The sequence below is a fragment of the Sycon ciliatum genome, chromosome 1 (genome assembly GCF_964019385.1).
Source record: "Sycon ciliatum chromosome 1, ocSycCili1.1, whole genome shotgun sequence".
NCBI lineage: Eukaryota > Metazoa > Porifera > Calcarea > Leucosolenida > Sycettidae > Sycon > Sycon ciliatum.
The window spans coordinates 90,390,487-90,411,395 of record NC_088643.1 but is presented as its reverse complement, the minus strand read 5'-3'; the positions used below and the strand labels follow the sequence as shown (position 1 = coordinate 90,411,395).

General features: G+C 45.1%; 2 protein-coding genes and 1 long non-coding RNA gene across 3 annotated transcripts; 1 reads left to right on the top strand and 2 right to left on the bottom strand.

Moving 5' to 3' along the window:
* Positions 1-268: 268 nt before the first annotated feature.
* Positions 269-8,442, bottom strand: LOC135806382 (eukaryotic translation initiation factor 5-like). Its single transcript, XM_065320558.1, has 8 exons — positions 8,124-8,442; positions 6,701-6,782; positions 5,912-6,084; positions 5,509-5,660; positions 5,161-5,260; positions 4,623-4,982; positions 2,047-2,211; positions 269-1,277 (listed from the first exon to the last, which is right to left on the bottom strand). The coding sequence occupies exons 1-8, from the start codon at positions 8,196-8,198 to the stop codon at positions 1,023-1,025; spliced, it is 1,362 nt and encodes a 453-aa protein (XP_065176630.1). The 5' UTR covers positions 8,199-8,442; the 3' UTR covers positions 269-1,022.
* A 251-nt stretch (positions 8,443-8,693) lies between these two features.
* Positions 8,694-19,427, top strand: LOC135806379 (uncharacterized). The gene is made up of 4 exons (XM_065320556.1): positions 8,694-10,537; positions 12,215-12,626; positions 16,787-17,325; positions 18,902-19,427. Exons 1-4 carry the CDS (start codon positions 8,909-8,911, stop codon positions 18,962-18,964), a joined length of 2,643 nt encoding a protein of 880 aa, XP_065176628.1. The 5' UTR covers positions 8,694-8,908; the 3' UTR covers positions 18,965-19,427.
* LOC135806380 (uncharacterized) lies at positions 18,922-20,781 on the bottom strand. The gene is made up of 2 exons (XR_010551225.1): positions 20,343-20,781; positions 18,922-19,245 (listed from the first exon to the last, which is right to left on the bottom strand). It is a non-coding gene; the product is annotated as an uncharacterized LOC135806380 (long non-coding RNA).
* Between the last annotated feature and the right edge of the window lie 128 nt (positions 20,782-20,909).

The window sequence follows — 20,909 nt, the reverse complement described above, 5'->3', positions numbered from 1 at the left end:
CATGCACATTTGATCCACGTTCTGCTGTCATAATAGGACTGATTTTAGGATTATGCACTATCTTTTCTCAAGCTAGTGGATTGTAACACTATAGTTGAAGAATTGATGAATTCCAGTTGTTAGCTTGTTTGTTTACATGGCTGTGACCAGCTCATTCAGATTCTGCTCATTCAAGAATATTTTCAACGCTGGGTCCAGAATGAGTAACTGAACACATCCATTGCTCGAAGCAGGGAGCACTCCCCAGGTTGCAGACACCAACATCAGCTCACGGGTAAAGCCATTCTTGAGAAGCACAAGACTAAAACACACCAGAGCATAGCATCAGCCAAGACGAACTGATTCTGATAACAATAACAAAATAAGAGATGCAACGAGTGCCCAACACCTCTGTTGTAGGTATCTTCGTCGCGACATTAAAAAAGAGAACAAAATCTGAAACTGACAGAATTTGTAACACCGGCACGCTTCTTTGGACAGCACATGATAGTAACTTTTGAGGTGGGAACGAGCGTATGACAAAGAACTAATGATCGTCACCTATGAGGTAAGACCCAAGCTCTAATTAGAAAACAGTGCTAGCAATACGAGCATGATGCAGTGACAGACCACTACGGCGCACACCAAATCAGTATGAACCCTCGCACGCTCGTACACACGCGCACACACACACACATATACAGCCAGGCGGTCTAGTGAAAGCTACTAATAAGCTAGTATGGCGCTCGTACACCAGCTGAGACAGTGCAGCAGACACACGCATGTGGAGAACATCAAGGTGGTTTGTAGAAACCCTTGAGAATGTCACACAAGTTCAGGGGATTCAAAGCGAATAGAAATCAGTAGGCAGTATATCTACCAGAAACACAATGAATCATCGCAGCCTGGCACATGAACACAGCCGTATAAAAATTAAAACTTTCATCATGACATATTTTAGGAGGTCAAGGATTTATAAGCTTATGCACTCACGACACAAAAAAGTAGCATCCGAATAGTCATTTCCTCTCTCCATGATGAAGTTAAATGTTGTCAATGTCAAGATCATCATCTTCTTCCTCCTCTTCCTCCTCGCCAGCTGCAATTCTCTCGGCTTTCTTTTTCTCTTCATCTTCCTTTTCTACCTGCGACTGAGATTTGTGTGTGTAGACAACCTCAACACCATCTTCCTCTTCTTCCGATGATTCCTCATCGGCCTCCTTCAGCCACTTGATGAACATGTCCGCCTTTTCACGAATTGTCTGAGCGGTTTTCTTGTCAACAAATTTCTTGGACACCTGTTGGAAAGAAATGAGTGAACAGCAGAAGTTCATACCATTTGATTAGCAGTTTGAATTGAACATGAGCTGCCAGGAGTAAAGCCCCGGTGCCAAGCAGTCGACACGGACGTGTGGGAGTCTGGCATACCGTAAAAGCCCGTGTATAGGCCCCCGGGCGTATAGAATAGCAGCCTCGATTTCCTGGGCGTATACAAGGGCACGGGCGTTATTTTGGAACCGGGCGTATACTTGGAATAGGGATAGCAGTAAGTATTGGGTATCAGTTCCTGTACATGTTCTGGTGTTTCCGGCATACCTGGGCGTATACATGGGCATGGGCGCTATTTTGAAACAAAAGTGTTGTCTTCCCCTGACTGGGCGTGTACACGGAGGGTGGGCGTTATTTCGAGTGGGCGTATACAGGGGCTTTTACGGTATCTCCTATCCTGAGATATGGGGACCAACTCTTCCGAATTTCAAATCTACTGAGATCTGAAGCTTTGGCTGAAAAGACAGATATAGTCATGCAACCAGTCTTTTAATTATTCACTATTCTCCGCATCCACAGAGAAACAAGTTAAAAAAATCATCTCTTGCCAAGAATATTGAAAATACAGCTAACTGATGGAACATACATATTCGTGCATAAAAGGCAACAAACAAAAACAACTCTTAGTTACGACAAGAGAGAAAAAGAGAAAGAGAGAGAGAGAGAGAGAGAGAGAGAGAGAGAGAGAGAGAGAGAAACTAAGACCAAGGAAATAAAACGATGCTATCAAGTTCATACCTTCTCATGCCACTCAATGAAGACATCCTCCTCAACCAAATCATTGTCATAACACGTCTTCAGAATCAATGGAACACGAGTGATGAGCTCTGGGTGCTTTTTGCCCGTTAGCTTTTCAATAGCGCCAAGAAGATGCTTCTGTGCTTTCTTTTTGCCATGAGTAAACTGCAAATGGTCAAAGCAAAGGGATACAATCATCATGCACAATCATGTTTGAAGGAAAGGGAGGGTTAGGGGTTAGTACATGCTGCACACTAACATGCACCACTGGCCACTACTGCTACCAAGAGTACATAACCCCAAGAGTATGCAACTTTACATATGGAGACTGGTGCGGCACGCTGCCCACATTACGTAACCATTATCCTGGTCCTGGACTGCCAATATGGTGAAAGTCCCAGTGTGATTGGAGCAGCCAATACAAAGTTCTATCATGTGAACCTTTTGCCTCAATTCTGTGATATCAGATTTTTAAAGAGACAGTGAAACCTGTCTAAGGCGACCCCTCAAGGGACGAGAAAAAGTGGTTGCCGTGGCCAAGTGGTCTTCTTATCCAGGTTCAGTGGGTCACGTGACCATATCCACATGCGACACATCATTTTGATCAGTGTATCACGTGCACAGTGCACACACCTATGCTACTCTCGCACGACTCATGTGCCTGGGGTCCTCAGACCTGTCAAGTGTTGTGCATGCACCATTACATGCACATCTACACTTCCTGCACCGATGTGTAGATCTACCAATACCATGCATGGTGCACCAGGCAATGCATACATTTACATGTACGAGCACTGTGCAACGCGGTCGCGGGTGGGTGGTCGTCAGTCGCATTGAGCGTGGTCGCCTTATCCGAGCTGTTTTGAATGTGAATGCGTCCGTGACAAGGAAAAGTGGCCGCCATGGTCGAGTGGTCGCCATTACAGGTTTGACTATACATGTATGTGATGTCATGATGATGTCATGATGGCAAACTTGTATGGGAGTTGACATGAAATAACCAAATTCTTTTTTCGCTTCACACCAAGAAGAACAGGCACTTTCTTCTTCCTTGTTCATCTGTAACTATGAGCTTATCAGCACACGAAGCACAGAAGCCATATTATAGTTTCGACTACAGTCCATTCACAAAAAGATGGGCCCTGGCTCTGGCGAGCTCCCGTATTAGGCGATTTTTCAAGATTTTATCGTACACAGTGCAGTGCTGTGAAATTTGAAAAAGGGTCCAAAAACTTGGGCAAAAAGGGTACCTGAACTGGGGTTCGAACCGTACAATGCACTGTTGCAGGCAGGGTCAAACGGCCTGGATTTTGATGGGTTTCCAATTCATTGCTCTTCGGGCAAAACCTGGCCGAAATCCTATTCTTGCTATGGCTTGCTTTTTGGAGAAAAAAATAGACTTCAGAAACATAATTGGAAGCGGATTCCATAGGAAAATTCTAAAAAAACTCAACATCTGCCCCATTTATGGCCAAAAGCTAGAAGTCCATCTTTTTCTGAATGGCAGTGTTGTCACATCATTCTAGCCAAATATCAGTAGCATGAAAAAATAAAATGCATCATCCGGGGGCTTTGCCCCCGGACCCTCCCCCCCCCCCTCCCCTATAGCGACCTCGATATACACACATGCGGCACTGATAAGAAAAAAACATTAATGGTTTTGCGTGACACTCAGGCTGAGTTTGCCGATTTTCCCCCGAGACGGATGATGATTTCGCTTAGCGCCTCATGAGAGAGCTATGGAAACACTCGTGATGCGCAGTAAAAGTCAAAAATCTGGACCACGACTCCTAAACCATGCATAAGGTCAAACTTGAACACTTTCATGGCCGTTGTCGGCAGGAGGAGGTCAATTGTCTGTAGGTCGTGACATGCCTCAAAAATCGGCAGGCTACTGACATGTCGGCAGGTGTGGCAACACAGGAATGGACTGTAGGCCTTCTGTACCATTACTTTCAAATCGAATACAATGGTGATTAACACGGCAGCAAGCAAGTTAAAGTGCCGGTTATAAGGACTTGCTTGCTGCCATGTCAGTCTGGACCATGCGCTTATATTAAAGACTGCGCTTTTAGTTTTTCATCCATCTGGTACATGTACATTGGTTAATATTGTTTTGTTTAATATACCAGTAGCACAAAGTTTCCCACCAGGTACCGTGAATGGCAGGTTGTACTTTATATCACGGCAATCACAGACTTGCGCCACTATGTGTGTATGTGATACTGTGTGACGTCAAACATGCATGGACATGACCCATATAGTTCGCTTATATCGGAGACTGGGCTTGTATATCTTCGAAGCCCTCTTGGAGCGCGCTTCTAAAAGAGACTGGGCTTGTAATAGAGAAAATACGGTACCAGCAATTTATTGCGCATGCAGTGACCCCGGTCCACACAATCCGGCCAGAAGACACATAATGACGTCCCAGACAGGTTGCACTGATTCCCCTGGGACTTTCACCATTGGAATCATTCATTTCAGGGTGAACTCCTCCTACTAGTCAGTAGTATAATTATTATGTTGTATCACATGTATCTCCACATGTATCTCAACAGTCTGCTCACACCTCTCACCTGCAAAAGAAATCGCCGGTACTCCTGCAGCTGTTTAACCACAGTCTCATCAAACAGAATCTCGCAGGCAATGAACACTCCTTTCTCCAGTACTTCAAGCCGCTTGGCCTCTTCATAAACCGTACGATTCGCAGGCACCAATGTCTTCTTCTTCTTCTCTGCCTCGACATAGGAGAACAAGCGTTCCAGACGGTCATCCTCAGACAATTCCAAGTCGTCTGTAACAGCCAGTGACGCAGCTGCCATCGACAAAGCAGTCTGCCGTATCTTGACAGCATCAGCACTAGTGTCCACTGACCAGTCTTCATCGGCTGCCTCGGTTGGTGCTGCAACGGATGGTAAGCCTCCCATGCCATTCATCTATAGTGAGAGTAAAAGCAAAGAATACTGTATAAACGAACTAGGATTTTAGAAGGCAGTGCAAGATGGGACTACAATATACATTTCACATGATGGGTAAAGGCAATTATTGTGCATTAGATGGGACTATAGCTTGGGATAGAGAATGCAGCTAGCTGTGCGAACAGTCAAAAGTTACCATTGCACCGGGTGAAGTAGCTTCTTCATCAACGGACCCAGAAGCAGTAGCACCAGAGTCAGCGTCACGTTTGCCCTTTCCTGACTTCGACTTAGTTTTACTGGACAAAAAGAGAGCAACACATGAGTTAAGAATGTCAATAAACGTGCACGTACAACAGGCATGACTGCATAGCTGCAATATTACAGCCAGTCAAGAACAGATATGTGTAGCAAGTACAATGGCCATGTGACTACACGTAACAATATCACTTACAGTACTCGGGTGGGGACACCGAGATTAAGGTGAACTAGACAGCAAATCAGAGGTATAGAGATAGATAGATAGAGAGAGAGAGACTAGCCGTACCTTTTGCTTGGTGTTGACGATGATGCTGACAGTCCATCTGCTGACGGGGGGTTCTTCAAGATGAAGGTAGTAAGCTTGTGGCGCATGTCAATGATACCACGGTGGCCACATGCAATGCAAATCTGGTTAATTGTCTGTTTCTTTGTGACCTCCTGCACAGAAAGGAAAGATACAACTTCGATCAAACAACATAAAGGCAAGTCAGGGCAGCACAGCTGCAACACCAATAACTCCACTTTACGAGCCTCCCCCCCCCCCCCCCCCCCCGTGCAACCAACTAGTAACCTGCATTTCAATGTGGGAATGTAAAGACCTAGAACAGAACTCGCATCCCAAGCCCACTTCTACAGGAACATATGAATATTGAATAATGATACGATGTCATATTAAAACAGAAACTTACCAAATTAGTTTCTGGATTACCACACTCAGCACACAAGACAAACTTCTTGATAAAGCCATCAAGAAGACCCTGCAGCTTTGGCGCATCATGGGAACCGTTCACAATGTAGCGCTCATTCTTGGCATCCATTTGTGTCTGTGCACCAAGCTCACATCCAAAGTACTTGGTCGAATCTAGAAGCATGGGAAAGATACATGGATGATTGAAAGTCGCTCAAAAGATATTTTTCATGAAAGCTACCTGTCCACACATACCGTCCATAGAGGCTGTACAGGGGCAAGTACTCATTGCAGCCTTCAGACTTTAGCAGCAAGAACCACTGAACAACGCCACACAGGTATCTATGACGTGCTACATCAAACTTCGGAGACCAATGAACAATACTGAATAATGATGGACAAGCATTTTTGACACTGCTAACAATATCCGACATAGATGAAGTGAAAACATATCAACAATACCATGTACAACTTTGCATACGGTGTCTGGACAGCGGAATTCATTGTTTACGTCATTTTTGATCAGTCATGGAAGTTGCGATCCGCGACTCCACTGTTGCACTGTATCGATACGATCTGTGACATAAGCTTTCACTATGCATTAACATCAAAATGACGTAAATGATGCGTTTGTCAAAACACTACGTAAGTCACAACCTCAAGGTTTATGTAGTCGTGTAAAAAAAGTTGTCAATACGGGTAGGCGTATGAAACCTGGCTTGTAATAAGCACCAACACCAGCTGAAGAAGTAGAAATGTTCATGTGCATATACAGCTATGTTATGCTTACAAGATGGGGGACGATGCAAAGATTTCGCGATGTCTACCATGTTCACAATCACCGTCTTAATGCCATTGCCTTTGCCTTCCACCTGAGAGAAACACACACAATAGGGAATTTTCTTCTGGGCCTTAAAGCGGATGAATATCGGCATAGCATTCATTGAAGAAAAGGGCAGGCATAAATCCTGGCACAATAGGAAGGTTCCGGAGTACGATTTTTCTTGCCAAAAACCGTAGAGGCTCTACGGATTTTTTATACGTCGTTTTCAAGCAGTGAAATGTTCCGGAGTACGCTTATGTGTTTGCCGTCATTGCCTAGGTTACAATCGCAAACACGTCACGTTTCCGCGCTATGCCTTTATACTTTGAATATTTGTACTGAGATCAAAACTTCCCGCGAAAAATCGATGTTTCTCGTACCAAATTCGTACGCGAAAAATCTTTCTGCACCCTATGACGCAAAATCTCCATACGAAACATGGTTCATATGAAAGCCAGTCCACACGGATTATCCGTGCCAAAAAATCGTATGGAGCACCCCTGGAAAAATCCGTAGCGCCCATTCGGATTTTGGCAAGGAAAATCGTACCCCGGAACCTCTCTATTATCACTGACTTTCCCGGTTACATCAGTGCTTTCCCAGACAATCTTGACTTTTCCCCCAGTCAGTGATCTCCAGCACTTTAATATTGCCTGTTATCACTTCCTAGTATTGACTCCCATAGATTTTTGCTATACCTAAGCAGTCAAATATTCCTGCATATTTCACTCCTTAGGGCTATATTGACTGCTTTGGCTAGTCGTGATAAATCTAATATTGACTTCGTACTTGGTCAGTATAGGAAATAAAAACCTCGTAAAAGACCTCGGCTTTGCCGAGGTCCTTTACTCGGTTTTTATTTCCTGTATTGACCTCGTACTCAGTCAATATTAAATTGTACTTACCATTCAGTTTCTACCATTCGTCTATCAATGGAAAACCACCTCGCACCATAACATAAGTATCAGCATGACTGAATAGTTCTCTCCACTGCCTTACACATCATAATGTATGTACTTCTACAACACAGAACCAAAACCGTAAGTACTAGTAAGTAGTAGTCGCCCTCAGTGATGCATAACCAAAGGCAAAGGTTATCTACTGCCAACCCACACATGCATGCACAGCTGCAGCTGTACTTAGTGGCACTACACGTACATGTACTACTGTTTACTAGTCAACAAATGAGAACGAGTAAATAGTTTTAGTATGCTTTACGTACGAGAAAGCAGTCTACAGTGTAGTTGTTTGTTTGGAACAATAAACATCACAAATACTGGTAACACTAGAACACAAAAAAAGTGAGTCAAGGTACAAAAACACAACAAGCAGTGCGCCAGGACAGACAGGATCATTCAACCAACGTTGCCATATCCATTAGACTAAATACCTTGGCAAGAAGCTTCGGCATTTTGTAGCGGTAGAAGTCATCTGCGACTCCTGTGTTGATATTGATTGTAGCCATCTTGAAGACTTGTTGGTAGACAACATGAACGGATCACTTCAGGAATTCAAGGATCGCATTATAGCTCAAAAAGAGCTTAGTAAATGAGCCCGTCGTTGAGCAAGGCAACACCGCTTCAGTGCACAACCAACCAGTGCAAGAGAACACGAGATATCGATCCTACAACTTGTACAAGGCCACTGACATACAACCCTCAAGGTTTCATCAACTCAGCAGTTCTGGTTCTCAACAAGACTGTTTGAGCAGCACCATGCATGTACATCAACGCTACAGCTAGCAGTAGGCCAGGCCAGGGTTGGAGAGCCAAATCAGCAGAGCTGTAGCTAGCTGCATTCTGCCATTCATGCCGCAAAAAAACATGGTCTTTCCACTTATTTTTTGCCAACCGGGGTAACCCCAGGCCGGCCCGCGTGCACTTCACGTGGGCCACAAGTATGATTCATTTTGCAATGATAACAATACACGAAATGAAAATTTCATTTCGAATGTTTTAGTTACTGTATGTTAGCTTGCAATTTTGAGAGATTTTAAACAGCAACAGCAAATGTCTCGAACATAGTGAAAATCAAAATACTGAGTTTGCCCGTAACGGAGGTATTACTGTAGGTGACGGTGATAATGATATTGAGTATTCTCCATTGTAGTGATTCCTGGGTGATGGATTTCTCTGAGCAGTACGTGGAATGTAGCGAATAACAAAAAGTGAGAGAATGTTGAGGAACGCTTCATTATTCAGGTCATGGGTTCCTGTCCACCCTGGAACAGGATTGTTGAGAATTTCCAAAAGGCACGAGAGGTCTGATGCTCGTACCAACGTCAAGACATTGGAGACCTTCTCCACTGTTCGAGAGGGAAAGATATTTTTACAATCATGTGACAAATTGACGGAGCGGGTTGCGATGACCGGATTCAAAAGAGCTTATTCATTGGCCGTTTCAGAGATACGCAGCTCTCCCCATATTTTGAATGCTGGTGTGGTTTCAAGTGACCTGGCTTATTTGGCTGTCAAGGTGGCACAATCTGGCTTATCGGATAAGAATTTTGCATTAGTTTTGGAAGGTCTTGGTCGACTGGAGATATCGTGCGTTGATTTCCTATCAGAGAATCCGCGCCATGAGTCACTGGTCCATGCGCTGACCCATTGTTGCAGACAAGGTGTTCAGTCCAGTGCCTTGAGTACATCCTTCCTCAATCTTATTCTGAACAAAAGGCATGAAGTCAGCAATAGCCAGTTATTGGAATACCTTCCATTGCTAGCTTCCCTGAGCTATGGCGGCAACAAAGTATCAACTGAGATGTCAAGGTTTTTGCGGCGTCGATTCTACGGTGAGACTGTTGCGACAACTGATATCCCAGCTCTGACTGTGTTCTGTGCCCGTGCTGGGTACTCATTGCTGTGCAATGATATCCTTGAAGCGTATCACAACGATCTCCTCTTACGGCCTGATGTGTTGCTGAAGATCGCTGGTCACTGTCGACTCCCGCCAGCCTTGCAGCACCATCTGGTTCATCATCTTCAGCTGGATGTGAAGCAGTTTCCTGCAGCAGACTTGGCTGATGCTGTACGTGCTTTTGGAAGTGCAATTCCCCAAGCACTAGAGACTGAAATGATGCTTGCTATCCTTTCCAAAGCAAATCAGCTGTCCTGTAAGCAGCTTGTCAGTACGATGTACAAGGCATGTAAAATCAACATGAAGCCTCTTCCAGCAGAGAGTGCACTGGAGTGCATCTCATTCTTGTGCATGCATATGGAACAACTGGATGCCAAGGATCTGTGCATAGCACTGGAGTTTGCCGAGCTCTTCAAAATTGATGTTGAGAACTTTGTACGCCTTGCATGTATAGAGGTGACCGAGAGAATTTCATTCATGGTGAAGCCGCAGTCCAAGCTACTGCCTCTGCTTAGGTTGATCAAAATCAGGGATATGAAGCTCAGGTGTGCATTGCCTGATAATAATGGCTTGCGCATCTTGGCTGATATTCTGACTTCAACACCACTGCGGCCCTTGTGGGTTTATGCAGATCTTGTGGAGTTTTTGAATGGAGGAAACTATCTACTCTCCAACTTGGTCAGTATGGTTGGCAGCAGCGCACTCTGTCACCTCCCGTCAACCTTTTTGCAGGGAATTTGCAAAGTGGCTGTTGACTCTCGTGTTCCTCTGTTGGTGTTGCCTTTCGTTAATGAGCTGGTAAGCCGCGTGGATGAGGTGGAGTCTGCTATAGACATGCTCTTGTGGATGTCAGAGTATGTTCCTCTATCATCGAATGAATCTATCTGGAAGCAGATTGTGGAGCGAACCGTCGCTTCCAAGCTAAATGACTCTCAACCACCAGAAAAGGTTAGTGTACTGCAACTGTTACTGCTTTTGCTATTGTTCAGTCTATACTGCATCAGGTAAACTACAGTTGTGCTAACTGTGTGTAGTCCGACCTAAAGTGCATGTTTGGCACCCCGGACTTGCACGCCGTCCACGCACGGGCAGCAGTACGAATGCAGCAGGATGAACACACGTACACATATAGTGATGTATGCAATACTCGCACAGCAATGATACAACCGAGGCCTTCTTTGCCGTTGCTGAAACTTTCGTGTTTGGAAGAAAGCATTTATCAGACAGGGGCGGATCCAGGGGGGTGCGAAGGGTGCAAATGAACCCGTCAGGATTTTTCCAAAAAAAACAAAAAGTCAGGCCAGGCCCAGGGCCCCAGGCTCGCTGCGCGGAAGATGAGGATGACCAACATTCTCCAGGATGCGGAGTGAGGAACTGAACAGCCGCCCTGAATTCTGACTAGAGTTGACATTGTGTATATAGCATGTACATAGCATAATCTGTGTCTGACTGAGAATCATACCGGTAGCAGTCGTAAATTACTTGTAAATTTTGACATTCAATGTGTAACTAATCATACTACTCATCTTGGCGCTATGTGTAATTATGATACAGTAACACACATAACATACTATGTCTTTGGTTTACTACTGCAAAAGAAAATATGTAAGTTTCATCCTCGCACCCCTCAGCTTTGGGGTCTGGATCCGCCCCTGTCAGACATCATTGGTACAGTATCATACTTCAAGTACGTAGATGCTGCATCCGAGCAGCATGATGCTTGTGTTTTAAATTGTTTTTTTTCCAGACACTTCACTGAGTATAAATGGAAAAGAAGGACTTGGTTGTGTCCTTGGCTGTATGAGTATTGTGTTGCTGGCTCTGGCCACTGGACATCGAACACTATACACTGTACAGCCTGAAGATTTTAGACACATGTCTGTAGTGATGTATAATTGGGAATTACTAGTAGTCCAAGGCGCCAGCTTTGTACTTTGGGTAGAATTTCACCTGGCCGAACTGAACATTACCACCACGGAGTTGTAGCTTACAGGGAGACGGCGCGGGCAAGGGTAACACTACATCATGTGGGTTTCAACCTCGGGCTGCCTGTTGCAAGTTGGCATTGGGTCAGGGCCGATTTATACATGCTCACATAATTATAGTATTGCTTGTCTGGGCCGTGCTTGGGGTCATCAAGTCAAGGCCGTGACCGTGATCACGAATGGCATAGTCAACGGATCACATAGAACTTCCAAACCGGGATCGAAACGCTTTTCATTTCGGTTACTTTGATCTCGTGTCGTCTCCCTAGATGCTGTGACTTCCTGATTGGCATCAACTAGTAATTTTATGTTTGCCCAGTTTGAGGTAGAGATATGCATTGTTGCATTACCTTGAGTCTTCTTGCGCTGTAATGTTAATGCGCACTTTCTAGTGTGCGGATACCGGTAGTTGTTTGGAGTTCAATATGGTTAGGAAGTTAGATATGGATGCTTTGTAGACCCGACAATACTGAAATTGGTGTCCATCGCGTAGAATCTCGCCGCGGATGGCGGTGGTAGTGGGGATATGTTTAGTTGAGTCAGACTATAGCGTTATTGTGTAAGATGGTCTACTTGAGTATTCGTTTCAGCTTGGCTGTAACTTGGACATGCTTCTATGCTATGTTTATGTGCAATGCAGTGGCTAGGTCTTCTGCTAGTTCTCAGTGGCAATGAACTGAGCCAACTGGTAGGGCAGCACATTGTCTCTCTCGTTCAAAGTGGCTCTGTACAGTGGCCAGTACGCAGTGTTGTGGAAGCAATCATCAGCCTGGCATCTGCCAACATCACCTGCCTGGAGATTGTGACAACACTCTCCCAAATGCCCAATGTTGTTCAGAGCCTTGAGGTACTGCCAGTGCATCTGCTGGGGAATCTTGTGTACAGCTGTGGGCGTTTGGGATTTGTGGTGCCACAAACTCTCCGAGAACCAATCTTGGCTGACCGTTACAATGTTTTCAACAAGATCAATCTTTACTGGGCACTCATCGCCGGTAATTCTAAGGACGTGGATGATGATTGTACCAGCCTTCTACAATCTATTTCTGCCGGAGGTAAGTGTGTGTGCCGTGTTATTGTCTGTATTACCAAGAGTACATGCCCCCCCCCCCCAGAGTGTGCAACTCGACTATGGGAACTTTCCCGACAAAATTTCAAGTTGACGAATCCGGAACCTGTGGTGGACTAAAGCCCATCTGATCCTGTCCAAATTATTGCAAAGATAAACGTGTCATGCGTTGACACTAGTCATAGCCCGAAATTGCCGGCAATTCTCTGAGCAATATATCGAAAATTCGAAATACCAGATCGCCGGCAATTTTTGAGCAATTTATCGAAAAACTTTAGATTTCAGATGGGATTTAAACAATCGACGAGGAGACAATAGTTGTAAAATGGCAATAAATAAGATAAATTGTGCACTCATAACAACAGCAAAAATGAAGAAAGTCAAGTTCCATAACGTTTTCTTGTGACTGTCATCAGTGGAACGCCGTCACATAAAAATGTAATAACTAAAACACACACTTATATACATGTAGCTAATATGGTTTCAGGTAGAAATACAGCTTCGCTTTTTGTACTTGTTAGCTGCTGTATTTCTACCTGAAACCATATTAGCTACATGTATATAAGTGTGTGTTTTAGTTATTACATTTTTATGTGACGGCGTTCCACTGATGACAGTCACAAGAAAACGTTATGGAACTTGACTTTCTTCATTTTTGCTGTTGTTATGAGTGCACAATTTATCTTATTTATTGCCATTTCAGATGGGAATTTGGAATTTTCTCCCTAAAACTGGGCTTGTAGTTGTACTGTAGAAGGATAGACAGAGAGTGCACTGATGTCCATGCTGGTGTTTTTTTTTGGACTGTGGTGGACTACCTGGCAGGTCCTTTGCTTCACACTGTCTATAAAACCACCAATAAGCATCACAAAGTAGTTTTGAGCTTGATCTGAAGCATTCCAAACCATCCTTATGCATCACACATCACTTTTACAGGCAAAGAGTTCCTTTTGTTTTACAACCGAGCCACTTTTACGAGCAAACAGAAATGTGCCAGTACTAACAAGAATATTATTATAACCGTATTAGGAGAATATCCAGCAAGCAGTGGTATTTGAACACACATGCAACGCAAGTACATGTACCAGACTACTTGTTGTGGTGTCTACAAACAATTAAATTGACATACAAACTGACAGTGACATACACATGGTTATTAAACCAGGGTCGTCATATTTGGAATCGGAAGTGACAACAAACGAAGCGCAGGCATGGTATAGGCAAACTTCTCTATCCATGAGTGGCCATCACTGTAGGTGGTGAGACCAGCTATTACTGTGAGGGCAGTTCATCACCGCAGAACTTGGCAGAGTTCATCCGGGCCATGAGAGTAGCCTCAATGGTCTCCTCGAGCGACCTCTCCTGCCTGTCGCTGAGCAGTGAGTTCAGCAATGAGAAAGCCCTCTCGCTGGCTGCACTTGAAGGTTGTACCAGCAGGACAAGCTTCAGCAGACTTCTCAGGTTCGGGAACTCATCAGCATGTCGGCGCCACCACGCCATTGGCTGCACTGACCCATCCGATTCCTCAACAGCAGCTGCCTACAGTGGTACTTCGGGCACGATCTCACCAGAGAGTGCGGCAAAGGCACGATCTCACCAGAGAGTGGGGCAAAGGCACGATCTCACCAGAGAGTGGGGCAAAGGCGGGTTGGTTGGGAAGAGAGGCCACAAACTCTCCAGTTGTTGGTCTCTTGTCAGCCATGGTGTGAGGATGAAGGAGGCCTGCCATCTTGAAGAAAGCCATTTCACGCTCGAACTCAGCAGGTTGACCATCAGTGCCCACAAACTTCTTCAGAAAGTGCTGATATCCTGGCTGGACACACTGCTTGCCATACTCCACCAACTGCTGCTGATGCTGCTCGTTATCCGGGTAGAGTCTTTGACATAAGGCTGTCAGGTGTGGAAAGTGTCCCATATCGAAATGGGCTTGGATACCCTTGATCACCCTGTACGCAACAAGAGAGAGTGGACCGTCGCCTTCGAGATGGTAGGTCGCCTTCACGAACACTTCACCCGCATCAACCACAGCAGCCATCTGCACCTGGACAAGGTTTCGTATCTGCGGAGTGTCTAACATTACCAACAGTTTGCGAACTGTGGCAGGTGATAGCTCTCTTTGCGCTGCAATGAACCCATGCACATCGGGAAACAGCTCCACAACCTGCTTGATCACCTCCCATCGTGACCACCACCTCGTCTTCGATAGCAGCTTCACGTCGAGTCCAGTCTGCTCCCGGAAAGCAATGCGGGCCTTGAACGAGTGGCTGAAGAGTGAAATCCAGGTGTTGACGAACTCCAATGCGTTCGGAAGTTGGAAATTCTGGCCCACGCGATCAAGAGTGTGGCTGAAGCAGGTCACATCAATCAAAGATGGGAAGATCTGGTTCAGGTTGTTGATGGCGGCAGAGTTGACAGATGCACGGTCTCTCATTGCTGCAATGACGTTGTGGCGTAACACATGGATATTCTCCATGATGCAGTCGAATACTGCTCCCGACACATCAGCAGCGTTCATGGACCTCTCGATGCACTTCAGGTTTGCAAGTCATCAGTGACATAACGCACGACAAGAGCAAAGGCTTCTCCAAGCCGCGTTGACCCATCGAAAATGATGGAAGTCCGAACTCCTTGAAGCTCCTTGGTCAGGTCTGCGCGGTACATCTTGTGTACGACAGGGATGCACTCCCGAAGGTGATTTGCAGATGTCAGGCGCTGTCCATTCTCCTCCAGAAGATCGCGGAAGTTGCCAGTCACTTTAGAAATTGGAATGCCAGACTCCAGCATTCAGTGGGTCACAACGGTAGAGCCTGGTGCTCTCAGGCAGATTCTCCCCTGAAGGGTGGTATTGGCTGGCGTAGTTGCGCAAGTGACCGGTGATGGTCTCTTTGATTTATTTTCTTTGCTTGTTTTGTGTTTCGTAGAGTATATATGGGTTTTGATGAAGCTCATCTTCGTGCCAAGCTCTTCTCTGCAGCACGAGCAGAACAAGGTGCCTGCCTCAACGGTCAAGCATTCTCCTGGGAACTTGGGAACTCTGTCCTTGGGGGACACTCCCTTCACGAAGCTTGCACTATTGGTATCTGACCTCCCAGGGCAGGAACACTTAGCAGAGTTGCCTGGGGTTACATTGGTTGGTACTGATTGTTTCCTCGAGATTTCAGCTGGCTTTGGTGGTTGAAAGCGAGCACAAAAGTCCCGCACGGGCGGATCTTCAGGAGCAGGTTGCGGACCATCACCACTGCTACTATTTGGTTGCTCATCATCAGCCACTTCAATGATAGACGGCTCCTGGGACGCCACTTCCTCAAGACAAATAACAAGAACTCATGATATAGGAGCTTGATGACAAGAGCAATTTGAAAGCAATATTTCGACTCTAGGCTACACTGCAATTGATATACATAAGATCAAATTTTCGGGCAAGGCCCATCATCAGGATGATGGGCCTTGCCCGAAAATTTGATCTTATGTATATCAATTGCAGTGTAGCCTAGAGACCGTTAGAGAGAGTGTGTACAAGGTGTGTGTACAGGATGTATGGATTCAAGTATTGGCTACAGTGGAGTCTCCAAACCTTGAGAAAAATATTTCGACTGCCAAAAGAAATGCCAGGCAAGGTTTCGAAAAGGAGGCGGCAAAATATTGCCGCAATTTATCGGCCCGGGCCGGGCAATTTCGGGCTTTAACTAGTTGACACCTGTACACATGTTGTAAATCACTGTTGCTGGGAGCATTGCATCCTAAATAATGACGTCAACTTGAAATTTTGCCGGGATAGCAGGGTATGTGGGAGTTGCACACTCCTGGAGAGTTATGTACTTTTGGTATTACATGTACTTGTACAAGCAACCTGGGCGGTTTCGCTTCATGGTGACAAAACTTATGAAAACGACAAGTAAAATTGTCTACTATATATTGTGGTATGCTGCGAGATAACGTATGAAAAATTTGTACGTTTACGTTTTCTAAGTAATTTTTCTTCCATAAAATAAAGGCCAGCTTGGAGGCAGGTTGCCACCATAGTGTGTGTGTGTGTGTGTGTGTGTGTGTGTGTGTTTGTTGAATATTTCCATAGATACACTTTTTCATGATTTCCAGCCAGTCTCTATTGCATGTGCGTGTGGTTTGATGTTTGTCCTGATGTAGACCTGAAAGGGGCATCCAACGACATCATCCAGAGACTTCAACAGTTGCACACCCATAGCATCATCAAGAAAGGAGCATCTGCCGCATTGAGAGATGACACTGCTAGATTTGTGTCGTCCAAGTTGATTGGCGAGTGTTACATTCAAGCCGATCCTGTTGTTCAGGACTTGGCAACCCGTGTAAGGAGTCAAGTAGGAGAAGATTACGTCCTGTACAATTGCACAACGGCTGGTGGTGGCATTGTTGATGTGGCTTTGCAACTGGATGGCAACAACCAGCTAGTGGCATGGCAAGATAAAGGCACGCACACTACCATATCAAAGAAGGCGATTCCATTGGCACAGCGGACGTCATACAAGAACATGAAGGCAATCGCCGATCCAGTGATGCAACGGCTACCTGCATCGGATGGTGTGAGACGGTTTGCTCTTCTTGTCATTGATGAAAAGAAGCATCATGTAGCTGGGTCGAAACGAATGGTAGGGGAATCCGTTCTACGTGTCTTGGCACTGCAGTCACTGGGTTGGCATGTCATCAAGGTAGGTTGGTTTTGTTTGTATTGTGCACTAACTTTGCTATTTTACCAAGAGTTCATGGCCCAAAGAGTATTAAAGGGGAAGTTAAGGCAAAAATTAAAATTTCACCAGTTGTAGTCTTCGGGGTGCTGAGTCGAATGGTCGTGGTCCGAGGAAGCTGAGACGCTCCCTTCCTACTTGAATCCCAATCGAACTCGCGCACTTCCACTGAAACTGGGTGACTGCGCCCTACAAGATGGGGATTTGTATGCAAAATGTCACTAAAAGCGCCATTTTGTTCTTATAAAAGCACGGATGACCGCGATTGGCCCAGATGTTGTAGTCTTTTGGACGCTGAGTCGACTGGTTTTGGTCCGAAAATGCTGCGATGCAGCGTTCCTCCTTTATTCCCAATCGAACATGGTTGAACAAGCGGTCACGTGCTCCTGCGTACGCTAGTCACCTGGTCGCCGTGCCTGCAGGGTACAACTTACTAGCCTGTTTGACCTTTTTTGGGTGCAGTCCTGTCACTCGAGTTGAACTCGAGTTGAACTCGAGTTGAACCTTGGTGTGAAAGTTGTCGCCTGCTGGCGTGGTGACCAGGTGATTTGGGCACCCAGGAGCACGTGACCGCTTGTTCAACCATGTTCGATTGGGAATAAAGGAGGAACGCTGCATTGCAGCCTTTTCGGACCAAAACCAGTCGACCCTGCGTCCAAAAGACTACAACATATGGGCCAATCGCGGTCATCCATGCTTTAATAAGAACGAAATGGCGCTTTTAGTGACATTTTGCATACAAATCCCCATCTAGTAGGGCGCAGTCACCCAGTTTTGGTGGAAGTGCGCGAGTTTGATTGGGATTCAAGTAGGAAGGGAGCGTCTCAGCTTCCTCGGACCACGACCATTCGACTCAGCACCCCGAAGACTACAACTGGTGAAATTTTAATTTTTGCCTTAACTTCCCCTTTAAACTCTGATTTCCAAGCTATGGGTGCCCTCATTACATAGTGAAATGACGATCAAGCTGACAGAAAATTTGTTTTCCTACGGTTTAGGAGCAACGTTTTCTTCGGGGGGGGGGGGGGAGGAGGGAGGATGTCATTGAGCAGCACTGTACGTGACCTTTTTTGGTTGCACTTGCAAATACTTGTATTTTTTGCAGTAGGCCGCATGCATAGATCCAGAAACACAAGAAACCGCATTTCAACTACCTCCGAAGTTCAGAGTTTTGGTGAATCTCCTCGATTTTCGAGAGGATATAAGAACACTTCTCCAACTTTCCACTCGCGGAATCTCGGACTTATACAAGAGGATCAAGGAACGCACCCAAATTACATGTAGTCCCATTTCTGACTTGGTCTGTTGTATTTTGTATACTGAGTATCCCGGACATGGGCAGTCCTATGCAAGACTTTGGGAAAAGTGATTGCATTTTCGTAATAACTCTTAGTCTGTGAATGTGCGGTGTTAGTAAACGGCACTTTCTCACTCCTAGTAATTTTGGGTTTACTTGCCCTGACCGATTGGGATTAGCATGATGAAGTGGTAATTTTGTTGTTTATTTTGGCGTGTGCTTCTACCCAATGTGTGTTCACAGGTGCTGAAGAAGGACGCTGCTGAGTTCTGTCTGTTTGACAAAATTGGCATTTCCAAAAAGTAGTAGGTTTCTTTTCGATTGAAAAGATTATATGTACACTCATCTAGATCATCCTAGTTTTATACAGACTGCATGTACATACTAATAATTTACTAATAATTTTATATATATACATGTACAATGTACACTCATAGCATCAAAGAACGCATAAAATGTAGTTGATTTTGAGCATAAAAGGTGCGCATAGTTTTAAAATCAGCATTTTCATCACAACAAAAGCATAATATGACAGCTATGTACAAGAAGCTCGGGCTTGTTGTTGCCTTGTGTAACCGTGATCGTTCCTGAAGAACATGAGAAGAATAGACAACAGCCGTAATTTAGGTTTTGATTGAGAATACAAATTGCTTTGTTGAGGTGCCACTCAATGATCAATTCACCCCTGGACAAGACCAATCTATTTCTTTCTCACTTTGTGATTACTGGTGTTAGCACCATACTATCAAGAATACCGTATTTCCGCAAACGTAAGTCGCACTCTGCAACCATTGATGTAGTATACACATTGAAGCAGTATAATTATGGCCATATGGCCGTGCCCTTATCCCTTCCGCCAAGAGTACATAAACCAGAGTGTGCAACCCGTGCATATCAGATCTGAAACAGTGCTGTTCGTGCACTTCATCACCCTGGTGAGGTCAGCAAAGACGTGCAGCTCAAATTTTGGTGTTTCACAGCCCGGAAATATCTGTACATCCGCTGTCAAGTAAATTCACCCGGCTGTCCGCATCAAAAACCCCGAAATCAGCACAAACTCAGTGGCCTGCAACACCGCGACTGGTTACGCAACTTCTCACTGTACAAGTGACTTACCATGCCGTCAGAAGTGACGTACGGCACGGATTATGCTCCCACAGGAACCATCCTGAGTTGCACACTCTGGTTTATGCTAAAACTGCGGCCACCGGTGAGGTACATGTAGCAGTTTTCTAAAGGAAATTTCTCACTTTGCCATAATTTCCATGACAACCTTTTCAAAAATCCTTGTTTTGCTCATGTGTGTATGAAACCCCTACAACTTCCATAACTATACTTGACTGTCATCCAACTACCTATGCAATCTTATGAAGATAGCTATGAAGTGCATGTAATATCAAGAGTCTATAACCTCTTCCCTCGTAGCAGATCAATCAACACAGTGAACCAGCCGATTCCCCAATTCATTGCTACGTACTGCGGGTAGTGTGCCGTGCCAGACCCTGTGGGGTTACGTGGGGTTGCATACCCAGGAGGTTATGGACTCCTGGTCAGATGATTGCAGCTGGGTAATTTTGGAGTACTTGTTTACCCTTTTTCCCCAGTCCAAGGGTGAAAAGCCGGACAAACGCGTATCGTTGCGGGTACTACAAGTACAGTGTACCGATGTATTATGATAACTTACTGTGTACGTGTTGGACACGATGCAGATTAAAATGGCATGTCGGACAGTGGGTCGCTCCTCCGCTTCATCAGAGCAATCTTCTTTCTCATACCCACGTCTATGATCCTCTTACATACTTCATGTTCCTTTCTTGTTCTCTTCCATTCTCCTCTCTCCCAGCGCTGAGTGAGTTTCATTTTGCGAAAAATACCATCAGCAGCCATCCAGGATGTAATGACACTCAGGGCGTGTTCTGTTCCTTCTGGGCCCACCATTATGGTGTTTCGCGCGAACTTGGGGTGCCTTCCCCCCAGCCGCACTACTGACATAAACACCATGCTTATCTTCTTCTTGTGGCTATCTTCAGTCTTCTACTATCCTCTATTGCAATAATTTATAAAAACAAGAGTGCAGAAAATAATGAGCTGCATTCAAGACGAGAATCGTTTCCGTTTCACGAAAAAAAATAACTGATGTGAATCAGTTTTTTACGACTCCCTGACATGTTGTGAATCATGAATGGAAGCTAGGTTGACGTCATCCGGATAAAATCATCATTTTTTTTTAAGATCAAGCATGCTGCTGCAA

Bases quoted from the DNA above. Each gene is read 5' to 3' on its own strand.
- LOC135806379 (XM_065320556.1), top strand. From the start codon at position 8,909: ATGTTGAGGAACGCTTCATTATTCAGGTCATGGGTTCCTGTCCACCCT. The intron at 10,538-12,214 runs GTTAGTGTACTG...TGTGCAATGCAG, and splicing joins ACTCTCAACCACCAGAAAAG to TGGCTAGGTCTTCTGCTAGT. The intron at 12,627-16,786 runs GTAAGTGTGTGT...GTCCTGATGTAG, and splicing joins ACAATCTATTTCTGCCGGAG to ACCTGAAAGGGGCATCCAAC.
- LOC135806382 (XM_065320558.1), bottom strand. From the start codon at position 8,198: ATGGCTACAATCAATATCAACACAGGAGTCGCAGATGACTTCTACCGC. The intron at 4,983-5,160 runs GTAACTTTTGAC...CTCTCACTATAG, and splicing joins CTACTTCACCCGGTGCAATG to ATGAATGGCATGGGAGGCTT. The intron at 2,212-4,622 runs GTGAGAGGTGTG...GACCATTTGCAG, and splicing joins ACCGGCGATTTCTTTTGCAG to TTTACTCATGGCAAAAAGAA.